Source organism: Macrobrachium nipponense, chromosome 44 (genome assembly GCF_015104395.2).
Source record: "Macrobrachium nipponense isolate FS-2020 chromosome 44, ASM1510439v2, whole genome shotgun sequence".
NCBI classification, from domain to species: domain Eukaryota; kingdom Metazoa; phylum Arthropoda; class Malacostraca; order Decapoda; family Palaemonidae; genus Macrobrachium; species Macrobrachium nipponense.
In genome coordinates this window covers 51,342,777-51,355,276 of record NC_087221.1, presented here as the reverse complement: position 1 = coordinate 51,355,276, position 12,500 = coordinate 51,342,777, and the positions used below count along the sequence as shown (strand labels likewise).

Here is a 12,500-nt window from a genome sequence, read left to right as displayed (position 1 = left end):
GAGATTCGCGCTTGCCTTGTAGCTTAATGGAGAGAGAGACCTTACCTTACCTTACAGACCTTACAGTTCGTTCGGGTTGCCCCAGGTCCCTCAGTGTGAGGCGCCTCTAATGTCTACCAGAGAGTTGCTAGTACATCTTCCGGTATATTTTGCATCTTCCAATCTTGGATGGTCTGGGATGCAGTTTAGATATTTGTCGAGCTTATTCTTAAACACATCTACGCTCACTCCTGATATTATTCTCAGATGAGCTGGCAAAACGCATTGAATAGACGCTGCATTATCGATGCTGGTGCGTAGTGGATTAATGTTCTGTGTGCTTTCCTTATGGTTTTTCCTGGTATAGTTTTGGGCACTATTAATCTACCTCTGCTTGCTCTTTCTGATATTTTTAGTTCCATGATATTTTCTGTTATTCCTTCTATCTTGTTTCCATGCCTGAATTATCATGTAGCGTTCTCTTCTCCTTTATAGACTATATAATTTTAAGGATTGTAGTCTTTCCCAGTAGTCTAGGTCCTTAACTTCTTCTATTCTAGCTGTAAAGGACCTTTGTACACTCTCTATTTTGTGCAATATCCTTTTGATAGTGTGGGTTACCATATCATATTGCAATATTCAAGTGGACTACGAACATAGTTTTATAAAGCATAATCATGTGTTCAGCTTTTCTTGTTTTTGAAGTGCCGTAACAACATTCCCATTTTTGCTTTACATTTTGCCAACAGAATGGCTATTTGATCATTGCATAACATGTTCCTATTCATCATCACACCAAGGTCTTTAACTGCTTCCTTATTTGTGATTGTCTCTTATTGATTGTCTCATATTTAGGTTCCCCTATATGCATATAGCTTTCCTTCTCTGTCTCCGTAATTTATTGATTCAAATTTTATCAGAGTTAAATACCATCCTATTTACCTCTGCCCAATCATATACTTTGTTAAGGTCTCTTTGTAGAGCGTTCCTATCTTCATCACAAGTAATTTCTCTACTTATTCTTGTGTCATCAGCGAAACTACTCACTACCGAATCCTTAACATTACTGTCTATGTCTTCAATCATAATAACAAACTATTGCAGCTAGCACCCGTACCTTGTGGCACACCGGATATTACCTTGTTTCATCCGATTTCTCATCGTTTGCAATAACTATCTGTTTTCTGTTGTGTAAAAATTCTTTTAACCATGCTTCCTACTTTATCTACGATATTGTGTTTTCTAATTTTCTTTGCTAATATAATTATGGTCCTACTTTGTCAAAAGCTTTTGCAAAGTCTAGATAAACCACATCTGTTTCATTTCCGCTTTTCATATTTTTGAATATGTTCTCACGGTGGACTAACAGTTGGGTTTGTGTACTTTTTCCGGGTACGAAACCGTGTTGTCCTATAAATTAACAAATTATTTTTTATTAAATGTTTCATAATATTTTTCTTCATTACCCTTTCATACACTTTCATAATAGTGATGTTAGACTCACAGGCCTATAATTACTTGCCTCTAGTCTTGATCCACTTTTGAAAGTAGGGGTGATATATGCTAATTTGTGCTCATCATAAATCTTGCCTGTATCTACACTTTGTCTTAATAATATTGCAAGTGGCTTTGCGATAGAATGAACTACTTTCTTTAACAAAATAGCAGGGACTCCATCCGGCCCTGCAGCAGCTCCATTTTTAATTTCATTAATTGCCTGCACAATATCAGCTTCATTAATTTCTATGTCAGCTAAATATTCACTATTTTCGTCCCTTACTTCTATATCATTATCTTCATTATCTCTCTAGGGTGAATTCTCTCTTATATCGTTTCTGCCAGTATGCAAATTTCCTTTTTTTTTCATTCGTTAATCTCCCTTCAATTCTCAGAGGGCCTATTCTATTCTTTTCTTTTATTCATCTTCTTCGCATATGAGTATAATAGTTTTGGGGTTTTGCTTGATATTTAATAGGGTTTTTTCTTCCAAGTCCCGTTTTTCATTTTCTTTTGATTGTATAATCTTTTTGTTCTGCATTTTCTATCTTACTTTTTAGTTCTATAACTTTCCATGCATTTTTTTCTTTTGCAAGACCTTTTTCCACTTTCTGATTTTCTGGAAACAAGATCCTTCTGTCTCTTGGTATCATGAATGATGTTTACGTTCTTCTTCGGTATATATTTATCCACTATTTTCTCCAACCAATATTTTATATAATATCTCCGTATTTACCCTTATGTCATCCCTTACGAAAATAAAATTATCCCAATCTTTGTTTAATTCTTCATTAATTTCTGACCATTTTTATATTTTTACTGTAGAAGTTGTATTTTCCATATCCTTCCCACTTTTTCATTTCTTGCTTATCTCTATTTTCCACTTGCTTTGGAATGAACTGTTAATTCTATGACATTATGATCTGAAATACTCGCATTATAAAACTATTATTTCTTTAACATAATTCATCTCGTTCACAATACTAGGTCTAAAGTATTTTCCTTTCTTGTTGGCAGGTGATTTATTTGTTGAATGTTGTATTCTAGTAGCATATCTAATAGCTTTTCAAATTGCCTCTTATCTTCTGCACTACTATTACTCTCTTTTTTTATATGTATAAGTACAACCACAGTCTCCTATTCGTTCTTTCCATTTCTAACGAAAGGAAAGTTGAAGTCACCAGATAGGAGAATAGTCCAGTCCTTGTGATTTCTACATATATCATCCAATTTTTCAATTATTAAGTCAAACTCTTTAGTATTAGGAGGTCTATATATATTACTATGTTCATCAATTTTTCAGATTCAAATTCTACCGCTATTAGTTCACATTCCTGAGTTACTATATTTCTCATATATTTTTCCTTGTTTTTTGTCTTTCCCATATATTGCGGTTCCCCCTTGATTCCTATTTTTTCTATCTGATCTATAAGTTTGGAACCCTTTTATTTGATCATCATTTCCCAGTCTCTTGGGAATACCAGGTTTTCACTTATATTCATTATATCTATTTTCTTTTTCATTTTGGGTTAGTTTCTTCTAATTGTACTCTATTTTTCTTTTTGCGTTACTCGTAACTAAACCCTGCGCATTCATCACTATGATGGTTTTGCGTGTTTTCTCCTTCATTTAATATTGGTAGTAATAAGGATTTTCCCATGTCTCTTTCCTGTTCTGGTATGTTGTTCTTTTTTTCATTTCCAGAATTCTGACATTAAAAAATCCAACTTTTCCATAATATTTGATCTTCCTTCATCATAATTATTCATTTTGTGTCCTGAATCTGCAATTTTCTCCGTTTCGTTTCTGCAATATCCTCCCTTGCATAATAACTACAGTTATTATCTCTTGAGTAGAATTTCGAGCTGAATGCTTTTGAAATTTTTTGCTGACACCTCCCTGCATATCTTCATTGGTGGTTTGCTTTTCTCTTTTACCTGATATTCTTGATTTCTCTCTTTATTTGTTTCTTTCTTATTTTGGATTTTATTACTTGGTTGGTTATTTATTTGATTATGATTCATGGCTACAGGGTGCATATATTTGCATTTTTTTGTCGAACTTACATCCTTTCCCTTCTTTTAGGTTTTTACATATTTTTGGATGCAGATCTCTGCAATCATCCCCATAGCCATCTAAGTATGCACATTTACCATATATTTCATAGTTTTGACATACCTTAGGATGTTTGTAGTAACATCTTTCTCCAAATCTGCAATTCCCTCTTTTCAAAAGGTTGCAGATTTTGTCTTTCTTGTCTATTTTTTTCCTCTTTCCCGTCATTGTGTAGATCTGTTAGAAGCCTCTTCGGGAGAGAGAGAGAGGAGAGAGAGAGAGAGAGAGAGAGATTTGAAAAAAGGGGTGGGAGTCTTTTATGCGGAACTCCAGAGAGAGAGAGAGAGAGAGAGAGAGAGAGAGAGAGAGAGAGAGAGAGAGAGAGAGCAGGAGTAAATATCCGATCGCAATTAAAGAAGACGGGCCCATTTGTATCTCATTCGCGCCATTCCCGAACATTTTTATTCAGCTTTTCTGTGACCCCAGCTCAGGCGTATTTCATTTCATGATCAGGTCGTTTTTTTGCTCTCTAACAAAAAAAAAAAAAAAAAAAAAAAAAAAAAAAAAAAAAAAAAAAAATGTAGACGTAGGACAATTTTGATGAGAATTTTTTTGTTTTTTTTTTTTTTTTTTTTTTAAAGCTCAATTCAAGTTGTTACTTATTTAGCAAATAAAAAATCTCGATTCCTATACCTAAACGTGTGCTAATAAAGTTTTCAATGGACTGAAAAGGTGTGTAATTTAGTTTTCAATCCAAGATGTGCTATGCTTCAATTCAAAATATGCGCTGATTTAGTTTTCAGTGAATGCAGAAGATAATAATCTAACGTACTTTATTTTAATCTAGAATATCTCATCTACTTTCCAGAGAATTATAAAAACGTGTTGATAAAAAAAAAAAGTCAAGTTAAAAAAATTAAACGCCTCAAAATTGCATTTTGGAAAAAAAAAAAGTAGTTTTTTCTTGCACGAGCTAAAGGCGATTCCTAAAATTGAGACATTTTCCTCTTCCGACACCAAAACCTGCCCCGTAATTGGAGCGTCCCAACTCGAGAAGAGAGACCTTCACTGCAAGTGGGGGGGGGGGGGGGGGGGGGGGGGGGGGGGGGGGGGGGGGGGGGGGGGGGGGGGGGGGGGGTGTGGCGAGAAATCATGAATACGAAAGAATCCCAGAAAAAAATTATTGTTACCAAGTAATGAGTATCGTTTTACTAACGATGGAAGGGAGGAGGAGCAGGAGGAGCAGGAGGAGGAGAGGAAGAATTGGAAAGGGATATGGGAAGGAGATCAGGAGGAGGAGGAGGAGGAGAGAAGAGAGAAGACTGAAAGGGGAAATGAAGGAAAGGGAGGAAGGAATGAAAAGATATAGGAAAGAATGCCGAGAAAGTAAGAAAGAAGGAATGAAAGGAGAAAGAAAGGGAGGTCGCCAAGGAGGAAAGCGTAGGACACAGCCATCTCAATACTGTTCTATTACAGAAAACCGAAAAAATGGAGTTCCTTCATAAAAGATGAAGATCGAGCGTAAAATTACGTAGTACCTTGTCAAAGACAAAATTAGAAAAGCTTGGGTAATTGTATGAAATAGAGACGTTGTTGATGCCTCTGCCTCAAAAATTAAATCTGTAATTAAGCCACCCTATTAAATTCAGTTTCCCCAAAGGTAATATACCTGAAATACAGCATGAAATACAGCATAAAATACAAGAATTGTAAGTATCACACAAACTACATACATTAAGATTAATTATTAATAATAATAAAAAGCAAATGACCAACTTACCTTTGCATGACCCGTTGTGCGACAATGTTGGACATATTGAAGAAATTAATGGTCCCGTCTTTGGAGAACGAACTAAGGAGAAATTGCTTGCGGCGGCTGCGTAGTCCGAAGCGCGGCGGTCTTGCGCGCTCCTAAACCAAGCAGCGAGGAGGATGTCCTACCCTGGGGTTTCTCAGCAACGGCTCCTGCTGAGGATTAATACTTGAACGTCGGCGAAAGCTTTTCTTTGGAAATTCTTGAGGGATTATTTTCAGTCTTCACAAAAGGGAACGATTTAAAATATTTTCGATTGGACTAACTAGAATTTTTTTTTCTGAGTTTTTAAGAGCAAGAGAATGGCCTCACAGATCTTATTAGGGCAATTTATAAACCCCTTCTAATTAGCCTCTTGGGAAGTGAAGATATTAATGGCTTGTGTGTATGCAAATTTAGATTTCCAGAAATGTCCCAGTGTTTTTTTTTCTTATATATATGTTCACTTTAAAATTCACTAATTAACTCAGCACAACTCAATTATTAACTGACTGTTTTTTTTATATATATGTTCACTTCAAGATTCACCAATTAACTCACCACAACTCAATTATCAACTGACTAGGAATTTGAGTCGAAGAGCAGCGATTCTCTGACGCACTTAAAAACAAATATAGCCTCTACTCGTTTTGATTAAAACGACTTGTCACTCAAGGATATGGATCCCTTTTTTTTTATTTTGGTTTAGGACGAACGGCGAGGTGACACCGCGAGATCTCTGGCGCATACGACGCTTCTCGTACTCCGGCGACAGGTAGAGCTATCGTACTCGCGAGAGGGACAATTGTCGTATCTAAGAGTTAAAAGGTACAAGGCGCACTGTACATCTAAGCTTAATCAATACTGGCACTAGGGTATACACAATTATTTCATCACAATGACAGCGTCAAGTGATATAAGCCTTATCTTACAAACGAATACGAGAACGCTTTCAAACACTTCAATAAATTATTACGACTAAAGTTTAGGACGTAAAACCGAGCCTCAACGGACAACCAGGATAAAATACTTTGATTTTTAAAATCTAATTCAACTTTGGCAAGGAAGTGAACGATTATATTTTATCACACCTCGAAATATTCTTATGAATTATCCGATTTTCTCATATACACATACGTGTGATTATGTCGATAAAAACGAAAGATCTAATTTTGCAATTCGGGTGAAAGGTAAGTTTCAACGGCGCAATCGCTAATTCGCAGATCTAGGGAGAAGTAGAAAATAATTTTTATTCTCCCCAGGGGATTAAGATTTTCCGGGTAATAGTGAAAAGAGTAGAATATCGTAGCCTCTTCTTGGCGCTGGCTAGAGCTGTTCACCTGCGAGAAAGAAGGAAAGAACAAGGTTAGCTTATATAAGAACAAAACAGGAGTATCTGATATATATATATATATATATATATATATATATATATAATATATATAGATATATATATATATATATATACATACATACATAACACACATATATATTATAAATATATATATATATATATATATATATATAATATATATATAATATATATATTATATATATACTTGTAATAACAAGTATCACTTAATTTTGAGGAAATATTATGATTTTAAGAAGCTAAAATAGACATGACGGTAAATTTGAAACCCGTGTGGAGCAAGTCATTAATTAAAAACCAAAAACATACTGATGAACTAAAAACAAAATGCCATTCAAATGTTTAAAGCTGTGTAAATGAGACCCACATCGAGTGACTGGGACCAAAGCCGGCCGTTCACTCTGTTGATGTCTATAATTATACACCGTTTATTCATATATTCATATTATACTTAAACGCACTAGATTATCCACATGATTTTAATATACCGTCACACAAATGGAAACACGCTGATGAATATTTACGATCATACTTTGCCAGTTTCATCAAAATATCAAGTGTAATTTGGAATTCATTTCTCGATTGCTTATTTTTCGAGCTAATAAAAAACATGTTCTGTAAAATAACAACTACGATACTGAAAAAATAAATAGAAACAGAGAAGACATATATTGTCATTGGTACCTACGGAGCAGTGCCGTTGCCATGGCAACATCTGACGTAGATGAACGTGCTCCTAGACATCCTACCAGCATCAAAGAGTCAATTTCACTGGAGGAGGAGGAGGAGGAGGTGGAGGAGGAATAAACGAGAAGAGGAGGAGCGATAGGTGAAGGATGGATATATATATATATATATATATATATATATATATATATATATATATATATTAGAGAGAGAGAGAGAGAGAGAGAGAGAGAGAGAGAGAGAGAGAGAGAGAGAGAGAGAGAAACAATGATTGCAAAATCGTTGTTAGCTAAATAACTTTGTGCCAAAAAAAAAAATACTATTTTCGGTGACTAGCAGTGAAGTATTTTCTATTTTCTCTCTCTTCTTCTAGAGACGGGAATTCCAGAGAGAGGTGCACGTATAAATGAGTTTACTTCGTAAACAACGGGTAAATTTCAAACCTTTGGCCACGCTACATTTGAGTATAAAAATCCATGCATCACGGTTTAAATGAGTGTTTTATAATAAAAAAAAAACACCAATGAAAATGTAAAATAAAGTAGAAATTAGAATCCCTTTCCTAGTAAAAACTCTCAATATACAATCAACCATATATCTTGCCACAACAATATCATAAAACACTGTTTTACTCAATTTTCCTTACTTATGCAATTTTTTTTTACACTTACATCTATCAATTCCTTCGAGATGAAACTCATTTTATCTTCATAAAGATTTTTTTTCTATTGTTTTTCGGGTGTGGGCAAGATACAGACATTCCAAGAGCCTTACTATTCCTTTATTTATATATAGAAAAATATCTATCGAAATATATCTTGCATTAACCCTTTTTGCCAAAATGTTTGCATCTCCTCTACCAGAGCTCGAAAAACTTCTTCCTCCGAGATCCAGTGCCGAGTAATTCCAGTGAGAAATAATAACGACAAACTCAGCCAGTAGCAACGCAAGGAAAGATGAAGCGTATATTCATCTAGAGGAATCTTCATAACAGAAGTATGACAACTAAAAAAAAAACTATAAAAAAAAAAAGACGAAGGTAAAAATCTAATCAAACCCGAACAGGATTAGGGAATCGGGAAGATCCAAAACAAAATCCGCTTCATCCGTCTTTCAGCCCCGTTGTCATGGCAACCGGTACCGGAACCTTCGAGCGGGCTGAGTGAATGACAGTAAACGTCTTCAAGAACTCTGAGGTCTGCGAGTACTGAAGATTTCATGATTGCATTTTAGCTGTTTTCGACCACAACAACAACAACAACAATATATACTGATAATGATAATTATCACAATTAATTAGCATAACTGTTTCCCCTTTACTTATATTTATATTGTATCACGAGACTCAAGAATTTGCTTTGCTGAACTATATATATATATATACACTAAGCAAACATCTGTTCCATTATTTACTATCATTATCCACACTTCACTTCCATAAAGGAGAAAAGGCCCATTAATTAATCCCACCACATGCTCCTCCTCCCTCTTGCATGATGTACAAGGTGTCAAAAAAAAAAAAAAAAAAAAACAAAAAAAAAAAAAAAAAAAAAAAAAAAAAAAACAAAAAAAAAAAAAAAAAAAAAAAAAAACATTCAGATCAAGAAACTATAAACCTTCTCTTACAACAGACGACCACAGACCCGAGAGGACAACGTAATCACCAAATAAAGCTATAATTCTCGTAACATCGTCGTCTCTCTGATTTGATAAAGACGGCAGTAAACTACTGCCATTCTGATTCTGTACGGCACAGGTGACTAATTTATAAATTCTTAAGGAAATGACTAAGAATCAAGTACGAAACGCCTCACAATGTCGCCGTTTGTCAACTGTTGTGAGGCAGGATCTAAATTTACGCCTCCAGACGTCAACGGTAATTACAGCACCATGTTTTTGTCACGTCGTTCTGTAAAGATATCAACACGAGAGAGAGAGAGAGAGAGAGAGAGAGAGGAGAGAGAGAGAGAATTTCACTCAATAAACCTACTGTACTTACGTACGTTCGTAATAATAGACAAAGAATCCATGTATAATTATACGCATTTTCGTATATATAAGTACACACATACGCATTATATAATATATGTATGTATTTATACGCAAGATTTATATATATATATATATATATATATATATATATATATATCATATATATATATATACCACACATATATAATATAAATCTTCAGTGTATAAATACATACATACATACGATAAAAAACTGAATCCGCCTACGTCACTGTCATAAGGAGGGACTTCCACAGAGGTTAATGAATACCGCTTCGGTCTGAAGGGCATCGATGGAAAATCAGGAATCTAATTAGTTGGGAATCAAAGTGAGCAACTTGGCCGTTAGAATTGAGAGTTCGCGGAGTAGATGACTTCATTAGCATCCAGGAATGGTATGTTTAACTCCTTAACGTCAAAGGCTAAGCAGACTATTCGCAACGTCCAGTAAAATCAAGGATTGCCGTATCACATTAACTGGTGCTGTAACATCGCCGAGTAGAGGGCGGTATTGGCAAGGACTATGGAAACACATGTGTGTGTGCAGCACAATTAACTTCATGCATATGTTGTACAGTACAGAGTGTATGTGTATATATATATATACACACACATATCTATATGTATATAAAATGGTATTGTAGATTAAGTCTGGCAACATGATACTTACAATTTATTATAGTTTTCAGTAAGATAGATCACTGAGACGGGCAACTTGATGCCCTCTTATACCCCATGCCCGATGAAAACCATCAAAACGAAGAAGGTTGGGTCTCAACCATAAAAGGAGCGATAGACCCTTCTGCCTTTGGAAGGATTTACAGAAGACTCAAGGAAAAGTTTACGTAAAAATTAACTTAAAACTACTCCTAAATATATAATACATCTACATAATGCCTTACCAAAAACTGAAAAATAAATGAAACTATGGAAATAAATGGATTTATTCGTACTGGTAACGTAAAAATCAGTACTATTCGTTTGCCATTAATAAATTCATTTAAATTTGTATTTAATAATATTTTTTGAGGAATTCAGTAACAGAGCGACACTGGTGTAAAAGCTGCTTAAGTAGTTTAAAAGTCATAAACTGTCAAAACTTCAAACATATTTAGTCTCTTCTGCCAAGTTACTTATCGTTAAATTTCTCTAAAATGTAGGCTCCTCTCTCTCTCTCTCTCTCTCTCTCTCTCTCAGTCAAATAGTCCGAAATCTAGTTTCTTTCTCTTCTTCTTCTATACAGTGACACACCGTAAAGTTTCCGAAAAATGTATGCTCTCTCTCTCTCTCTCTCTCTCTCTCTCTCTCTCTCTCTCTCTCTCTCTCTCTCTCTCTTCTTCTCTTCTATCAGTAGACACCGTTAAGTTTTCCCAAAAATGTATGTTTTTTTTTTCTCTCTCTCTCTCTCTCTCTCTCTCTCTCTCTCTCTCTCTCTCTCTCTCTCTCTCAGTCAAATAGTCCGAAAACTAGTTTCTCTCTCTCTTCTTCTTCTTCTTCTTCTTCTTCTTCTTCTTCTTCTTCTATTCAGTGACACAGCGTAAAGTTTCCCAAAAATGTATGCTCTCTCTCTCTCTCTCTCTCTCTCTCAGCTGAAAAGCCTTCACCATCAAGGCGCCTGGAAATTCGGAGCCCAGATGATGAATTCGCAATGAGACAGACATAAGCTCCCTGACACCGCATCTGTCTTCAAGAGAGTCCTCGGCAGAATCACCAGGAGGAACTTCTTGACGTGGTAGGAAACGAATTCCGCTCCTTCTCACGGGTCCCAAATCATTCCAGAGGAGGGATACATACATACACACGGTTTTAAGAACATGGAGATGTATGGGTCCATTTATTCAAGATCACTACGAGACATCATGGAATGTATAAACTATTGAGAATGACAGTCGTTGAAATTATAATTTTTTTTTTTTTATTTCTTTAAAGAGGCTTTCATATTGTTTTTTTTAATTTATTGACATTTCTTAATTTGCTTTGATTTTTAATTGGGTTTTCTGTTCCCGGACGGGATTCTTGGAGTTGTAGTCATTCAAGAGTCTTCTTCAGTAATGATGGCGCATTTGAAAATAATAATAATATAATAATAATAATAATATAATAATAATAATAATAATAATAATAATAATAATAATAATAATAATAATAATATTCTCGCTCCTCTCAAGGGTATCCCTCACTCCCTTGTCCTCGCTAGTTCCTAAAAACAAGTAAATATATATATAAATAATAATAATAATAATAATAATAATAATAATAACAATAATAATAATTACAACAACATTCCCGTCTCCTCTCAATTATATACCTCACTCCGTTGTCCTCGCTAGTTCCTAAAAATAAACGGAATCGATAAGGGCAATGCGGATGTGATGACACTGATAAAAAAAAAATGATGATTGTAGACTGGTTGAGAGCTTCTACGTTGAAGGACAGTTTACTAGTGGCCTGGAACAATTGTTTACATCATCTCCAAGACGCTCTTTATTTCTACGGAGGGAGTGAGACATTATGTCACGAGAAAGCACAAGAGATGTTTATGAGTAAGAGGATGATTTTGTGCATGGAATGTGGAGTGGTTGAGGTTGGCAGATGATGAAGTGCTGGTTAGGATTACAGACAGAAGTTGCAATAACTGGTGAAAGAATTTTAAATTGTTTGCAGAAGGAAATAATTTACGGTACGCCAATGTTAACAAGAGTATGGTTCCGGGGGTAAAAGAAAACCAGGAATACAGAGCAAAGAACGATAACATGGAATGTACGTAAATATATGTAAGCTGTTGAATTTCATGGTTATTTTTTAGTAACTGGAATGGATGATGGCCCGATGAAGAGTAGAGGTGACCTTTGTTCAAACACACACACACCAAACAAACAGATGGGAAAACGAAAGCCCAATTCCAACAACTTTGTCGACTTGGGAACAATAAGCAATAGTTTCGTGGCAAACAGATTCCTCCTTTTGTCATTCGTTGTGCTTTCGTAACTGAAAGAATTCGTGGCGTATCACCGAGATTAGTTTCTTTTCCGAAACGAAAAGCTCCCTCTTTTGAAAAGCCGGGCTTCGGAACATGAAAGAGTAATCTATCCTTTGTGTTCCCTTGGA

General features: G+C 35.2%; 1 protein-coding gene across 1 annotated transcript in view; it reads right to left on the bottom strand.

The window, feature by feature from the left end:
* The window catches only part of LOC135204360 (serine/threonine-protein kinase OSR1-like), a 368,965-nt gene that overhangs the window by 235,877 nt on the left and 120,588 nt on the right, over positions 1-12,500 (bottom strand). Inside the window, exon 2 of the mRNA XM_064234579.1 lies at positions 5,312-6,663. Within this exon, the coding sequence (XP_064090649.1) occupies positions 5,312-5,346 (35 nt within the window). The 5' untranslated portion in view covers positions 5,347-6,663. The remainder of the gene's footprint in view (positions 1-5,311; positions 6,664-12,500) is intronic.